At 36.6% G+C, this 13,096-nt stretch overlaps 1 protein-coding gene across 3 annotated transcripts in view; it reads left to right on the top strand.

Moving 5' to 3' along the window:
- The window catches only part of ANK2 (ankyrin 2, neuronal), a 239,084-nt gene that overhangs the window by 176,860 nt on the left and 49,128 nt on the right, over positions 1-13,096 (top strand). For 2 of the 3 annotated variants that reach the window (XM_014960906.1, XM_014960907.1), the window contains 4 exons: positions 1,739-1,841; positions 2,439-2,542; positions 5,399-5,440; positions 6,321-6,356. In XM_014960906.1, coding sequence (XP_014816392.1) covers positions 1,739-1,841; positions 2,439-2,542; positions 5,399-5,440; positions 6,321-6,356 — 285 coding nt within the window. The remainder of the gene's footprint in view (positions 1-1,738; positions 1,842-2,438; positions 2,543-5,398; positions 5,441-6,320; positions 6,357-13,096) is intronic. The other variant, XM_014960908.1, reaches the window with a different exon arrangement.

Genomic DNA, 13,096 nt, shown 5'->3' with positions numbered 1-13,096 from the left:
ACCAAAGAACAAATATTAGCTGAAGTACTCTAATTATGAGCAAGCAAGGTGTACTCTGCCAACCCAATTCACATGAAAACATTTAACCAAAATACTTTTCAGTTAAGATTCCCTTTCATTATTTTTTTTCAGAAATGTTATATGCAGACAGTTAGAGTGACCTTCTGTCCCTATTGAAATTTTGTTGGTTTTTTGAACGGAATCAGAACTTTTATTCCAGTAATATCAGCCTTACATGTCTTATCTCTTCCACTTGTCTGGGTGAAGGACATTTCATGACATGTAAGAGAGATTATTCATTGTTGGTCTGTTTTTTTCTCAAGACTTTCCTAAAGCTGGTACTTGTGTAATAGCTAGCTTTGCTTTCAGTTTTGTACATATAGTATGCTAAATAGGCCATTGGTATAAGTCAGTGATCAATAGTGTTGATTAGTCTTCAATGTCATATATTTCTAATAAAAATTAGATAGCCATTTGCTTCAGAAAATGGATCAAAAAATTTGTTGAGTGAATATAGCTATTGTTAAGAAAGGCTGACTGGTCTGAATCACATGATAAAATATGATTTCCAACAAGATCTGCATTTAAAGCAGATGAATATCGTGTCCATAATGTACACGTGACTTTTTTGTTGCTAACTGCTGCAAATGAATTATCCCTTAAAAACCTGTGTATCTAGATAAATGGCCTATTGTTCTGATCCAGTGTGTTAGTCATTACAAGTACTACTCATGGATGTGTAAGCCATGAAAATGAAACTGCTTCCTTCAGTTATATGTACTGTATTCCTCAAGGTATGGAACGACGTCACAGAGTACACGTACAACATCTGAAGGTGGTTGATCTGTTTTTTAAAATCACTATTGTTATACTGCTGCTAGTAAATATTTAAAGGGCAAAACTAGTGCTATTTGGTAGCAGAAACCCCATTTACCTCAATATGTCCTTCTGTGGTGTCTTTCTTGTCTTTTTTTTTTCGCTTTTTGCTAGTGGATACTGCAGTTACATTCTGAGCCAGTGCTTGGAAGCAGCTTATTTACTGCCTTGCGTCTCTCATTGCTACAGCAACCAGTTTTCTGTAGAGCTGTGTGTACTTACAGAGAAAACAGTGCTCACATTTGGACTGCCTCTCTAAAGATGCTGTTGGCATACAGAGGAAGAATTTTGTTTTACACGGGAGCTTGCGGCTGGCCACAATTCACCTTGCTGTGTGTACCTTCCAGGGGACAATACCCAGCTTCCTTATTTCCGGTTTTAAGGGGAGAGAGTAGATCATTACAAAGCTTCAGAAAGAGTAATTACAGCTTTTCTTCAGGTGTTAGTATTCTGGTGTTCCATAGTGGTTTGCTCGTGTGACATAGAAAGAGAGAGAACTTCTCCAAAGAGCCTTATTTAAACGAAATTGATGCTCTTTATTGTAAGGAGACTATCATGCCACAAAGCCAAGTATAAAGTATATGTGAGTATAAAATAAACTGTCATCTAGATTAATTCTAGGTTCTGCATTTTGAAGCAAATAAGTCAGTCAAAAGACTTTGTGGCCCTTGGTGAGAAAGGTAACAACACAGATTTGTGAAGCTCTGTTTTTCCCCCTGTGACTATTATCTACTCCCCCTGGAAGCTGCATCATATTGCTAATAGCACGCTTTTTTCATTCTCCCACTCGATCTATCATGACACCTTTACAACATCATCTGTACTGCCGATATATTGCTATGGCATCCTACCAACCTCCCAGCCTGCGGTCCTTCAGTTCAGACAGGTCCCACACATTGAGCCATGCCTCCTACCTGAGGGACAGTGCCATGATTGACGATACGGTTGTAATCCCCAGCCAGCAGGTAAGCAAATTCTCTTAAGTTCACTTACCGGGTGGATAAATACAGAAATACTAAAAGATTACAGTTTAGACTGTAATGATACCATGTCATATGTGCTGCTTTGTTTATTTTAATAAAAATTTCTCTAATTTTTATTGATATTTAATGGCATGTTGTGCTGTACAATATTAAAATCTATTCCAAAATAAATGGATAAGCTGTGTGAGTATAGAATAGGGACTGTCTTTATAATGTTCTTCATTTTAACTGATTTTTGAATGATGCTAACAGCAGTTGGACTAAATATTCAGGTGATGTAACCAACTCAAGGCCATTGTTCTCAAATATACTATCCTGAAGCATGCTTGTATTTAATAAAAAAAGATTTAGGAAATGCCACTTTGGTAAATCACAGCATTCATTTCACTGGGACCACTAACATGATTACTTTGAGCAAGTACGAAGTGTTACAATAAGGGGGTTTTAATATTTTAAAGTTTTCATTTTTTAAAAAATGTTTAAATGCATTAGGCAGTACTATAAAAAATACATCTTTGTGTTGTTTGGTTGATTGATTGATTTTGTTGTAGTAAAAAGGAGGGTTTTTTGCTTACCAAGGTAACAACTCTGGCCAAAGAAGCTGAAAGGAATTCATATCGCCTAAGCTGGGGCCCTGAAAACTTGGACAATGTGGCTCTTTCTTCCAGCCCTATTCATTCAGGGTGAGTATATCAATTAGTGTTACACTGAAAAAAGAGGAACAGTGGCAGTGGCAGCAGCAGCAGCTTCAACTAATGCTTAACTAGGAGTTACATTTTAATTCACTGCCTACTGGAGCTGTTAATAAATTATTATGATCTCTTAAGCTCTGATAGTCAAGCAAGCCTGAGTACCGAGACTATCCACTGAAATCACTGCCTGTCAGTGAGCTTTCAGTCAAGTTCAAGAGGAATGAATGAGATAATTGACACACATACACATGCCTTTGTGTGAATTTTATAGATAAATAAATGAAGTGCCTTTTTAAAGTTAGTAATGATTGAGACCAGGGTCCTAATCATTCCAGATGGTGAGTACTTCCTATGCTAGTGAGGTAGTTTAGGTAAGCAGCAGCTCTAGTGATTGCTGAAAAAAAAACCCAAAGATTTTAAATTACATGAACTGTGCAATAGACAACCAACCTAAACATCATGTGCTTTACACAGCTTTGGCCACTATGTTCCTAAATTCTCACAACTGAGTCTTTGTGTAAGCATTTGCATTTAGGTGAGTTCATTGAAATGGAGTTTGGTCAAAATGCAGGTCCAGCCAAATTCATGCAACAGTCTTACAGTTTATATATTTCAAAAAACAGCACAGGAGTCCCATCTGGAATGACAGGCAATCCTGGTCTAGAAGAGGAACAATATCGTCATACTTGCAATTGCAAATTGCCTGATTTGTGACATACACGAGCAGTTTGTTTGTCAGCTGGGAGCAGGATATTTGGCTGTGACCGGTGTTGTTTGGATTTGCTTTTCTTGAGCTCTAAAACTAACAGATTAAGTGAAAATACTTAATGTATACAGTACGTCTGTGTTTTTATATATATGTCAGTATGTAAGCTTTAAAATTGCTTTGGTAGTTTATTCTAACTCTAAATAGTTTACAGACTTTTTCCAAAGGGTGTATTGCTTTTCACTTTCAGAAAGCTAGGTCTTTCCAGTGATAGCAGAGGATGAATTGAATACTTTCTAGAAGTGGCATTTATTTCTTGGATGTGAAATAATTTTATGGGGTTTTTTTTCAAAAATATTAGTGTTATTTAGATCTTTTTGGGTCACCAGGATGCTAGTGGTAGGGTAAGAATATCTGATTTTAAAAGGAGCAATGCTCTCTGCAGCCTTGTATGAAATAGTGACATTTAACAGGACACGAATTATGTTCTTCCTTTTATACGTACCAACTGACTTGCCACTAAATCTTGTAATAAAGAAACCTATAATCATGATTACTCAGCCTTTGGAAAGGGCTGTACAATGCTTCATTTTTATCTTGCTTAGATTTGTCCGAGTCATTAAGTTATCATAAACTGTTGCAGGGCATCTTGTTTACATCTCTTTTTTTTTTAGGAAAATACATTGCCTACTAGGGCTTCACTTGTAAGACCTTATTTTAAAAGTGAACCAGTTGTAGAACTACTGTGCATGAAGTAGTATATATCGGTGATGAAAGAAAACTCTTAGTGTATAAAAAGAAACCCTATATAAACATTGTTAGTTGTTTTAAGGAAGGGCATGGTCTTGGTTTTGCCGAAGACACTGGAAATGTATTGAATTCAGATTGTGTTTTATGAAGCAACACATTGGCAAAGTATTGGACAGTAATTTATTTGGCACAGATGACTTTAATGTTGTATTCTGTGTAATCTGAGAAAAAAAATGACAGTGTTCTCTTCCTGCACTACTTCAGTGGCTAATCCCAGATTGTTTTTGGGTTCTTGCTGTTGTAGGGAATGTGGGGAATGTAGGGAAGTGTTTCTGTGGATCACACTGTGACACCCCTAAGCAAAAGGATATATTTAGAGAGAACTGTTCTCTTGGTCTGGAATTTCACAGGCATATATTTCAGCCTTTGCATAACTAACCAAAACTTCTCCTATGTCCGAAACTTCAGGAGGGGAAAATGTTTTAACCATCCATTTAAGTGTAACTATTGTTTCAGTATGATAATTTAATCAATAAGGAAAGAAAAGCAGTATCTTCAGTCAGAGTCTTTGGCAGCCATTTTGAAAACAAGAAAATATTTCGCTAATATTAGGGGATATTATGTATAATTTCCTGCTGAAGCATTATGAGAACTAATGCCTACATAATGCAAATGTGTTTCACAGTTTTAATCTCATATCTCACAATATCTTATTGTGGAAGAACACATATATTTTCATTAAGTTGAAAGGCAAGAAACCACTGAACTGAAAGATTTCATTTGCAGTATTTAGACAATGCTTGCCAGTATCATATTCTTATGTCTTCCTATGCGAATGATGAAGATAAGGATGACTGTAAGATTTGAAAGTATAAATTATGTGCAAAGTCATGTGGTTTTCATACCTGGGTTCTGGTGATATAGTAAAAAAAACTCACACAATTTAGTTGTATAGATTATAGTTCTAAGAATTTTACTGACAAATATGTAAAGGTATGGTAGATAAATAGAGAGGAAAATCTGACATATTGCCAGGAGCCTGGCACTGTGAGGAATGAGCTTTGAGTTCATGCTTTGAGATTAACTTGCTTTTGTGTTCTAGAGCAAGATATGTAGTAGCTCTGCAGTTTTTCCAACTCCGGCTTGCTCACAGTAAAACTCCTTTTTAATGAAAGACACTGATTTCTTTTATATAATTTGATGAACAAGTTCCTATTTGACTAATAAATGATCCAAGCGTATCAGTACTTGTATCTGACAAAATGAAACAGTGGGTTATTATTAGTGAATTTACCTTTCTGGAAGTTGTTGCTTCCATCAACGAGAAAGGGAGAAGGATGAGGGAGCGGGTAGCTCGAACTGTGACAAATAATGTGAATTATCATTCTTAGCTGCATGTCTGCAAAAAAGGATGCTGGATCCTTGCTAACAAGGTAAACAAGATATATTTCAAGTGTTGTATTTTGAATCCATAATATTTTTTTCCCCAATGTGAGATTAATTTCCTGGAAATAGTTATGGAAACAGGACCTGGCAGCGACCAGCTGATAGTCATTTCTAAAATCTGAAAGTCTAAGCGATTTCAAATTATACTGTAGTTTCTATGACCTTTACTCAGAAAGTTACAATAAGGTAAAACAGCAGATATTTTTCCTGAATAACAAATCACTGTTCATGTTGATGGAAGAAAATGGCAATGGATATATATACACACACATATATAATAAAAAGCGACATCAGGAAACTAACTGGCCCCATGACACGTTACTAAGAGCCTAAACAGGTCAAACAGAGTGTTTGAAATTTGTCATTCTGTAATGCAGAACAAAAGGAGGACAAGAAACATGTTGAAATGGAATAAAGTGGAGGACAGAATGTATTGGTAGAAATTTGAAGAAAAGAAAGTAATAAAGTATTGTGTTTTCATAAACACTGGCTGGAATCACCTTACATACCTTACTTAACTCCTAAACGGAGTAGCATGTCCCCTAATTAGGTTCTGAAGGATTTACTCAGAATCTAACTATACACTGCAGGTCTCTGACGTTCAGTTTGAGAATGTATTTAGAGAAACCAGATCACTCTAGCTTTGCTGCTGTAGTAATAGTAACCGTTTGTAACCGAGGGTGTTTACGTAGGCTTATTTTTCATACTCACTCCTACCTTCTCACGTGTAATGAATATGCATATATATGTTCATGTGTTTAATTTAGAAATGTGTTTCATTTTTCCAATATTTTAGTATTTCATTTAACTCATTCTTTTTTTCCCTTTCTTTTCTTTTTTGATGTTAAATCATCTATTCTATTGCAGATGCTCTTCTCCATGTCTTGATCATGACAACAGCAGGTGAACTTCTGCATAATTTCTTTCTTTAATACATTGCACTTCTCACCCACCCTATTTATCCTCCTCTCTTACCTCACTTCAGGATGCTTTAGTGTTTTGATAGTGCACATTAGCCAAGAGAAAAAAATAATCTACTCTGACTAGCAGTAATAGCTACACATGGCCCTATTTCTCTTCGTATACAGTAAGTGTCCACTTGCTCCAATCTGCTTTGTCCTCTATAAGAAAAGAATACTGGTCACATAGTAAGTCCACTGCAAAAAAAATCTTAGCAAAGCTCCTTTATACATTCCTAGATTGTTTTAACTATTGATTTAATTAGCAACACATTTTCTCTGTTGGTGGCATAGTTTAATATTATTAAAAGGAAGGAAAAAAAAACCACAACAAATAATCCAACACAAACCACTGTACATAGGTTTAGTTTCAACTGTCATATTACAAAGTGGGCCTTTTATGTCACTTACCTATATGAAGGATATTGCAGAGCCACTCCCTATGCCATATTTTCCAAATTGAGCCACCATATTTAAACTAGTACAATAACAGAAAAGACTCAGTATATTTTAAGTTTTCATGCCATATGCCTTTTTTGTGTGACAGTGGTTGATCAGTGATTGAATCACTGGGACATTGCATCCAGCACAGAACACCTGAAATGATACCTTCCCAAGGGATATTGTCTTCCCTTGGCAAACTGAGCATTTATTGGCACAATACCTCTTCATTTCCTTTAATGTAAGATGAAGGTAGAAAGATGAAAATCTTCTTAAATATTCAGCTGTGCAAAATGAATAAGTGGCTAAATAAAACCCCAAACTACAAACCCGTATTTTTAGGTCATGTCACTCAATCTCTTTGTAGTTGACTAATGCAGGGAAGAGAATGTTAACATAAATCAATTCTCTAGTGGTTTCCTGTGTAGGATCATGTTTTTTGTCCTCCTGGAATGTGTATTTTGCCTTGTTGATGAATGGCATATTTGCAGCCTGATGGAAAGCACAGTGAGGTAGTTAAACAACTTGCTGTTGACTTCAGCAGGAGCTGGATCAAGGCCTTTTTCCTTAATTTCAGACTCTTTATCAGTTTTCCTTCTCCGGCTGAATACTTTACAGTGGCTGAAGCACCCTGATTGTTTCTGCTTCTTCAGACCGCGACTAACACTGAATGCTGCTATCTCCTTGTTTCCCAGTTTCTTTTAAAAATTACAATAATGTATGCAGAAAAGTTCTTAAATGTGTCTACCATGTGTTAGACCCTTTTATTGTTTCCTGCTACCTGATGAGAGCATGTGTGCCTGCCTAGCTAGTTTGAAAGAGTAATCATACCTGAACTGACCGTATGGAAGTGGTGCTGTATTGATTATGCCTATTCCGGGTTTGTCTGTTCAAAGAACTGTTGCCTGTTCTAGAAAGGCACTTGATGCTGCTGGGTTTGCATGGCTCTGCAAATGATTCTGCAGAATGAGAAGCGCGTTTGAGTGCCAACATGCTTTTGCGTTCGCAGCCACCTGAACTGTGACTCTTCTGCAAAGCTATTCACATAACAGGGATTCTTCACAAATTACAGAATAAGTATCTTCTTTGACCTCCCCAGTGTTGACACATTGATTTTTAATTTTATTTGTTCATCCTGCTATTATCTTTCAAATGAGCATAGATAAAAAATTAATTCCATATGAATAAAATCAGCAAAGGGAATAACTTGGGCTCGGATCTAAAATACAAATATTTCATGAAAATACATCCCAGCTTTTTGTCCTTGTAAGGTGGATAAATCCAATGCATATGTATTTGTCTGTGTTTTGTTCTGTCCTGGTTTTGAGGTAAAACAGAACCAATTCAAGTGGAACAATTAGAAAACCCATTGCTGTTTGCTCTGCTCACTGCAAAAGACATAGAAACAGCCTAAAAGATTTAGGGGCCTTTTATATATGTCCACAACCAGAAGGATGCTGTAGCCAGTGCTATTTGATATAGCTACCTTTCATATGACAAGTATGTAGTTTATAATTGCTCTAAAATTGAAGAGAATGAAATGACCTCTCTAATTTATGAGGAAGTATTGCTTAATTAGGGGAGAATGTATGATGCTTGATCTAACTACTAACTATGTGTTTAACAGAAGCATGTATAGACTCTGCTGCAGTCTATAACTTATTCCTAGGAAAAAACTGCTTTTATTCTTTGCTTTTTCTTTTTAAAAAAATCCTCATTTCTCCTTCATTCTATTTAAAAGAGAGAAGGCAATGATTTCCAAAAACCTAATTTATTTCATTGATTTGGCTATTAAATTGGCCTTTCACCTTGCTAAACCTCAGGAAAGCTTAGTATTGATCCAGTTTGCAAGACTGTCAGGGTCACATGATTGTGCCGTGCATCGTATCTAGCCAAACCTTTAAAACTGGCAGAAAGGCTGTCTTAATACTGAGAAAGATCAGTGTTGCCCTTGACATACAAATTTTGACTTTTCTGCTTTAACCCATAATCTGTTTCGATTTTTGAATCATCACTTATTTGAAATTTAAGTTCTTGCGATGGGTTGCCAAGATAAACTGAAGTCAGTGCTAAAGAAGGATGCTTCCCTTATATGTAGTTATTATTGGAAGGACATTTAAAATGTGTTCTGAAATAAACTTTTGCTGATGGAAAGTATGTGCAATTTTGATGCATTGCTTCATTGATCCATTCACTTATTTTGGCTCACAAGAATGTTTTCCCACTTATCAGCTGTCCAAAAGTCTTCCCTTTTCATGTTGTTTTCCCTCTCCTCAATCTTACCTCATTTCTCCTAAGCATAATTAGTCCCTGCAAAGGTTTTCCTTCCCCTATTGTGCCATTTTTAAGGCTTTCTGAAAATTGTAGCTATTATATCTACGTGGAGTTCTTGTAAGTTGTTTTGGTTTCTTTTACATTTTCCTAAATTTTTAATATTATAATAAGTTATCATAGACGCATGTAGGGAACATTTATCGGCCTCATTTTTTTAGGATGCTGTTTCTCCTCGTCTACTGACAAGCTGTAAGAGCTTTCTGATTCCCTTTGATCCCTTTTATTAAAATTTTTTCTTTTTTCCTTCCCCCTTCCCTCCCCCTTGAACTCCTCACAGCCAGTTGTGTTTCTTTCTAATGAGCCCTCTCCTCTTCATTCTCTATACGTAGATGCGTGGTAGCGCTTCTTGCACCTGGAACATGGAGTAAGCTCCGAGTTTCCTGCCAAAAGTAACTTTTTACACCATCCAGTTATCATGAGCAGAGGGTGCGCAGTGCCCTTTGCAGAAGGAGGATCTTAAGAAGCTTTAAGTCAGAACAGGGAAGACCTATGCAAAGCTTTACCTCTGCTATTCCTGCTAGTTTTGCTTCTTCGTTTGCATCCAATCTCTTCCTATCTCAGTCTTGTCACTTATCATCTAGTAAAAGATACATTAGGGAGGGGAAAAATAATGTGTGTGCGTGTGGGCAAAAATATAATTAATTTGCATTTTACATTTCCTTTACATTAGTCGTACAACTTTTTCACTTTCCTAAATGCATATATTTCAGAAAGCATGTTTTATGTCATGCATTGGTTTTGTATAAATTATTTGTATACCCATACATACCTACAGTCCTTCAAAAGGGCAAAGCTTTTCCAGTCCTGGAACAGTTCCAGATGCCCTATTGCACAGCAGATAGGCAGAAAAGAGGCTGCAATGATTCAGAAGATGCTTTGTTATGAATTATTTGCTTGGGTCTATTGCATATCCAAAATTATGTGAAATGTGCTGATTAAAAAAAAAAAATAAGTGGATGAAAAAATGAATGTAGCAAAAGGTTGGGGAATAAAGAGGGTGGTATGGTGAAAAAGAACATATTTTTCCATTCTGTGTCAGCTCTACAAATCCTGCATCGCTATACTCTCCCAGCCAACATTTATGCCATGGCTCCAGGGCTAAGGAATTTTCCCCTTCTGTTTCTCTCTTTCACACTATATTCATGCTAGTTCTCCAAAATTTGTTTTCCAGAAATTTCATAGTAGTATATAGCTAGTTATAGTTTTGTGAATCATAGTTTTGTGAATCAACTCCTTAATATCTAGCATGATAGCTGGCACTAACCTCTCTGTGCTGTCCTCATACTAGTCTGTGTTTGCCTGAACCTGCTGCCCAGCAGTTGAAGGGTCCTTGCAGTCTCTTGAGTCCTTTCAGACTCCTCCAGAAGTCACAGAACCCATCAGGAATCTCCTGTTTATTCTGGGGGTCTGTTTCAGGGATTTGGCACAATTCTATTTTTTTGATGTATACTCCTGTTTGCCGGATTGTGTCTCATTGTTTAGTAAATATATTATATCCTCTTTATGATAGGAACATTTGTTTTTACAGTGAATAATAAATAATGTCCTACTGTTTTTATCCTAACCTTTGTTATCTTTGTGTCCACCTTCCAATGACATTTATTTTTGTCTGGTTTACCACTCTGTGGAGCAATAGTTGGTTTCAGTGATAGATGACCGATAGACCTTGTGGTGCATTAGAAGACCTTGCTCTGACCCACCAGGTGCCTTCAGTGAACTTAAACTGAAAGAAAGAGCTGCAATTTTAAGGCCTGAGTGCACCCAGCTATCCCTTTGCATCCCCACTGCTTCCTACAGACAAATGCCACACTCTGTCTTTAATTGATCTGTATTTGATCCCAGGTTTTGTAGGGGTGAGAACGCAGGGCTATGACTGCCAGGTGAGATACCAATTTGTTACAGATGGTCAAAATCAAAACCCCCTCCTGCTTTTTCAGCTTTTATATTGGTTCTACACCACAAGCTAGTTATCTTAATCGTGTAACGTGCTTTATGAGAAGGCACTACTATTTCAGCATGCTGCTTATGTTTTAGTTAGTCTGAAAGGAATTACTATACGTGGAAGGAGCACCATATTAAAAACAACAGAAGCCATTATTGTAGTCAGAAGGGATATTATTTGATTTGGACCCTCACCTTTTGTGTGTGTGTATTCTTCTAGCAGTTAACTGGTTTTGGCATTGCTTAGACACATAGGGAGATAAGCTAAGGAGAACGAGACAGAGAGACGACCTAGCACTAGTAATATTGCAGTGATGGACAGTGAAAGAAGATCATCCTGTTGTTAAAGTACACAATCTTGAGTATTACGTCAATAATGAAGATAATTGAATCCTAAAAATTGTATTCATGACAGCTTACACAATGAAAGATGGGAATGCTAATTTAATTCAGTAAGAGGACTCATTAGCTTCTGGTAATTGAGGGGGTAGTATTTCTGTTGCTCATAGTATTAGCATCAAAAAGTGAAACTCTTTTTCCAGCACTCAGTGTTATTAACTGCCTCTAATGCACCCATTATAGCAGAGACTTGGACCAATTCTCTGAAACATCATTCAGAACCACTTTGATAACACTACTTTGTACAGTTAAAGGAACACTGCAATGCAAACCATTATTGCAACAATTGAGCATTTAGTATCTCTTAAGCTCTTCTTTCACCTATGCTTTAAAATGTATGAAGTATGTATTTTATGAAGGAAGCTCCCATTTTTCTCAATTAATCCCCAGTGAATCAAAGCTGTAAAATGTTTTCATTTTCTTTTTTTCCCCCCTTGTTAAAACCACAGAAACACCAACCTCTAAGGAATGAGATAATGGTTGTACTACCCAGACTTTTACACTAAACAAAACCTAGAGGTATATGAATGGCAGTAGAATAGGAGACTGCATGTGTGAGAAAGACTGGCATCCGTGGTGCATGGTGTGCTTCTGACTGGCGCTTGTGGCTCCTTTCCATCATCCATTTCTCTGACTTGCACGGTGTGTTGAGTGTTGTGTTTTTACAGCATGTGGAATTCCTTGTAGCTGTGTGGACAACGAATGGATGCAATGTTGGTTGCACAGAACGGTCAAGGGGACAGTGGAAAACAACTTGTATTTGTGACTCGTGTTATAAGGGTTTTTCTCTATTGCAGGTCCTTCAGTAGCATTTCTGCGACTCCCCATGTGATGGTTCTATTTTAGTGGCTAGAAGTAGGCCTGATACCGTTCTGTCTCATTTACTGTTATTTTCACTTCCAGCAACCTGACATTCCCATCCCACATCAGGCATGATCTGAAGTCATAAACCAGTAAAAAAAATATAAATTGAAGTAGTTCTACACCTTTCCCAAGAATGTTCCCAATCTTTGTAAAAAATCTGTCAAAATCTACCCTGCTGGTTATCTATGGAACTGTAAAAAGTTCAGTATAAAAGAAATTCCATGAAATGTTTTTCTCCCTTTTAACGAAAAAGAAATAAATAAGATAATTTACCTTGTGCTAGAAGAGAGCTCCCTGCAGATGGCTCTCTACATCTGTAAGTTTTCCACTGGGACATTGTATTGCTGTGCAAAGTAACAGAAAAATAAAAATCCATATGTAAACCTCTTGTACTGTAACTATAGCTATTGTCATCCCACCAAAGTCCAAAATTTGTCTTCAAAAAATAATGACATGTTGGGGTTTTTTTTTAATATAAATAGGTGCTAGCTCCACCAATGTATTAAAAATTGCATCCATGCACTCCAGAATGAAATTTGATTTTTTTTTAATCCAGTCCCCTTTTTGTTAGAAATTATAGTTTATCAAATAACTAGAAGATCATATAAATGACCTAAAAAAAACCCAACAACTCCTCCAATCAGAATTGGCTTTATATTCTTGAGTCATAAATCATTTTCTTCAATTAGATGTACTTGCTGGTGA

The sequence above is a fragment of the Calidris pugnax genome, unplaced genomic scaffold, assembly GCF_001431845.1.
Source record: "Calidris pugnax isolate Ruff unplaced genomic scaffold, ASM143184v1 scaffold573, whole genome shotgun sequence".
NCBI classification, from domain to species: domain Eukaryota; kingdom Metazoa; phylum Chordata; class Aves; order Charadriiformes; family Scolopacidae; genus Calidris; species Calidris pugnax.
This window is presented reverse-complemented; position numbering and strand designations above follow the sequence as displayed.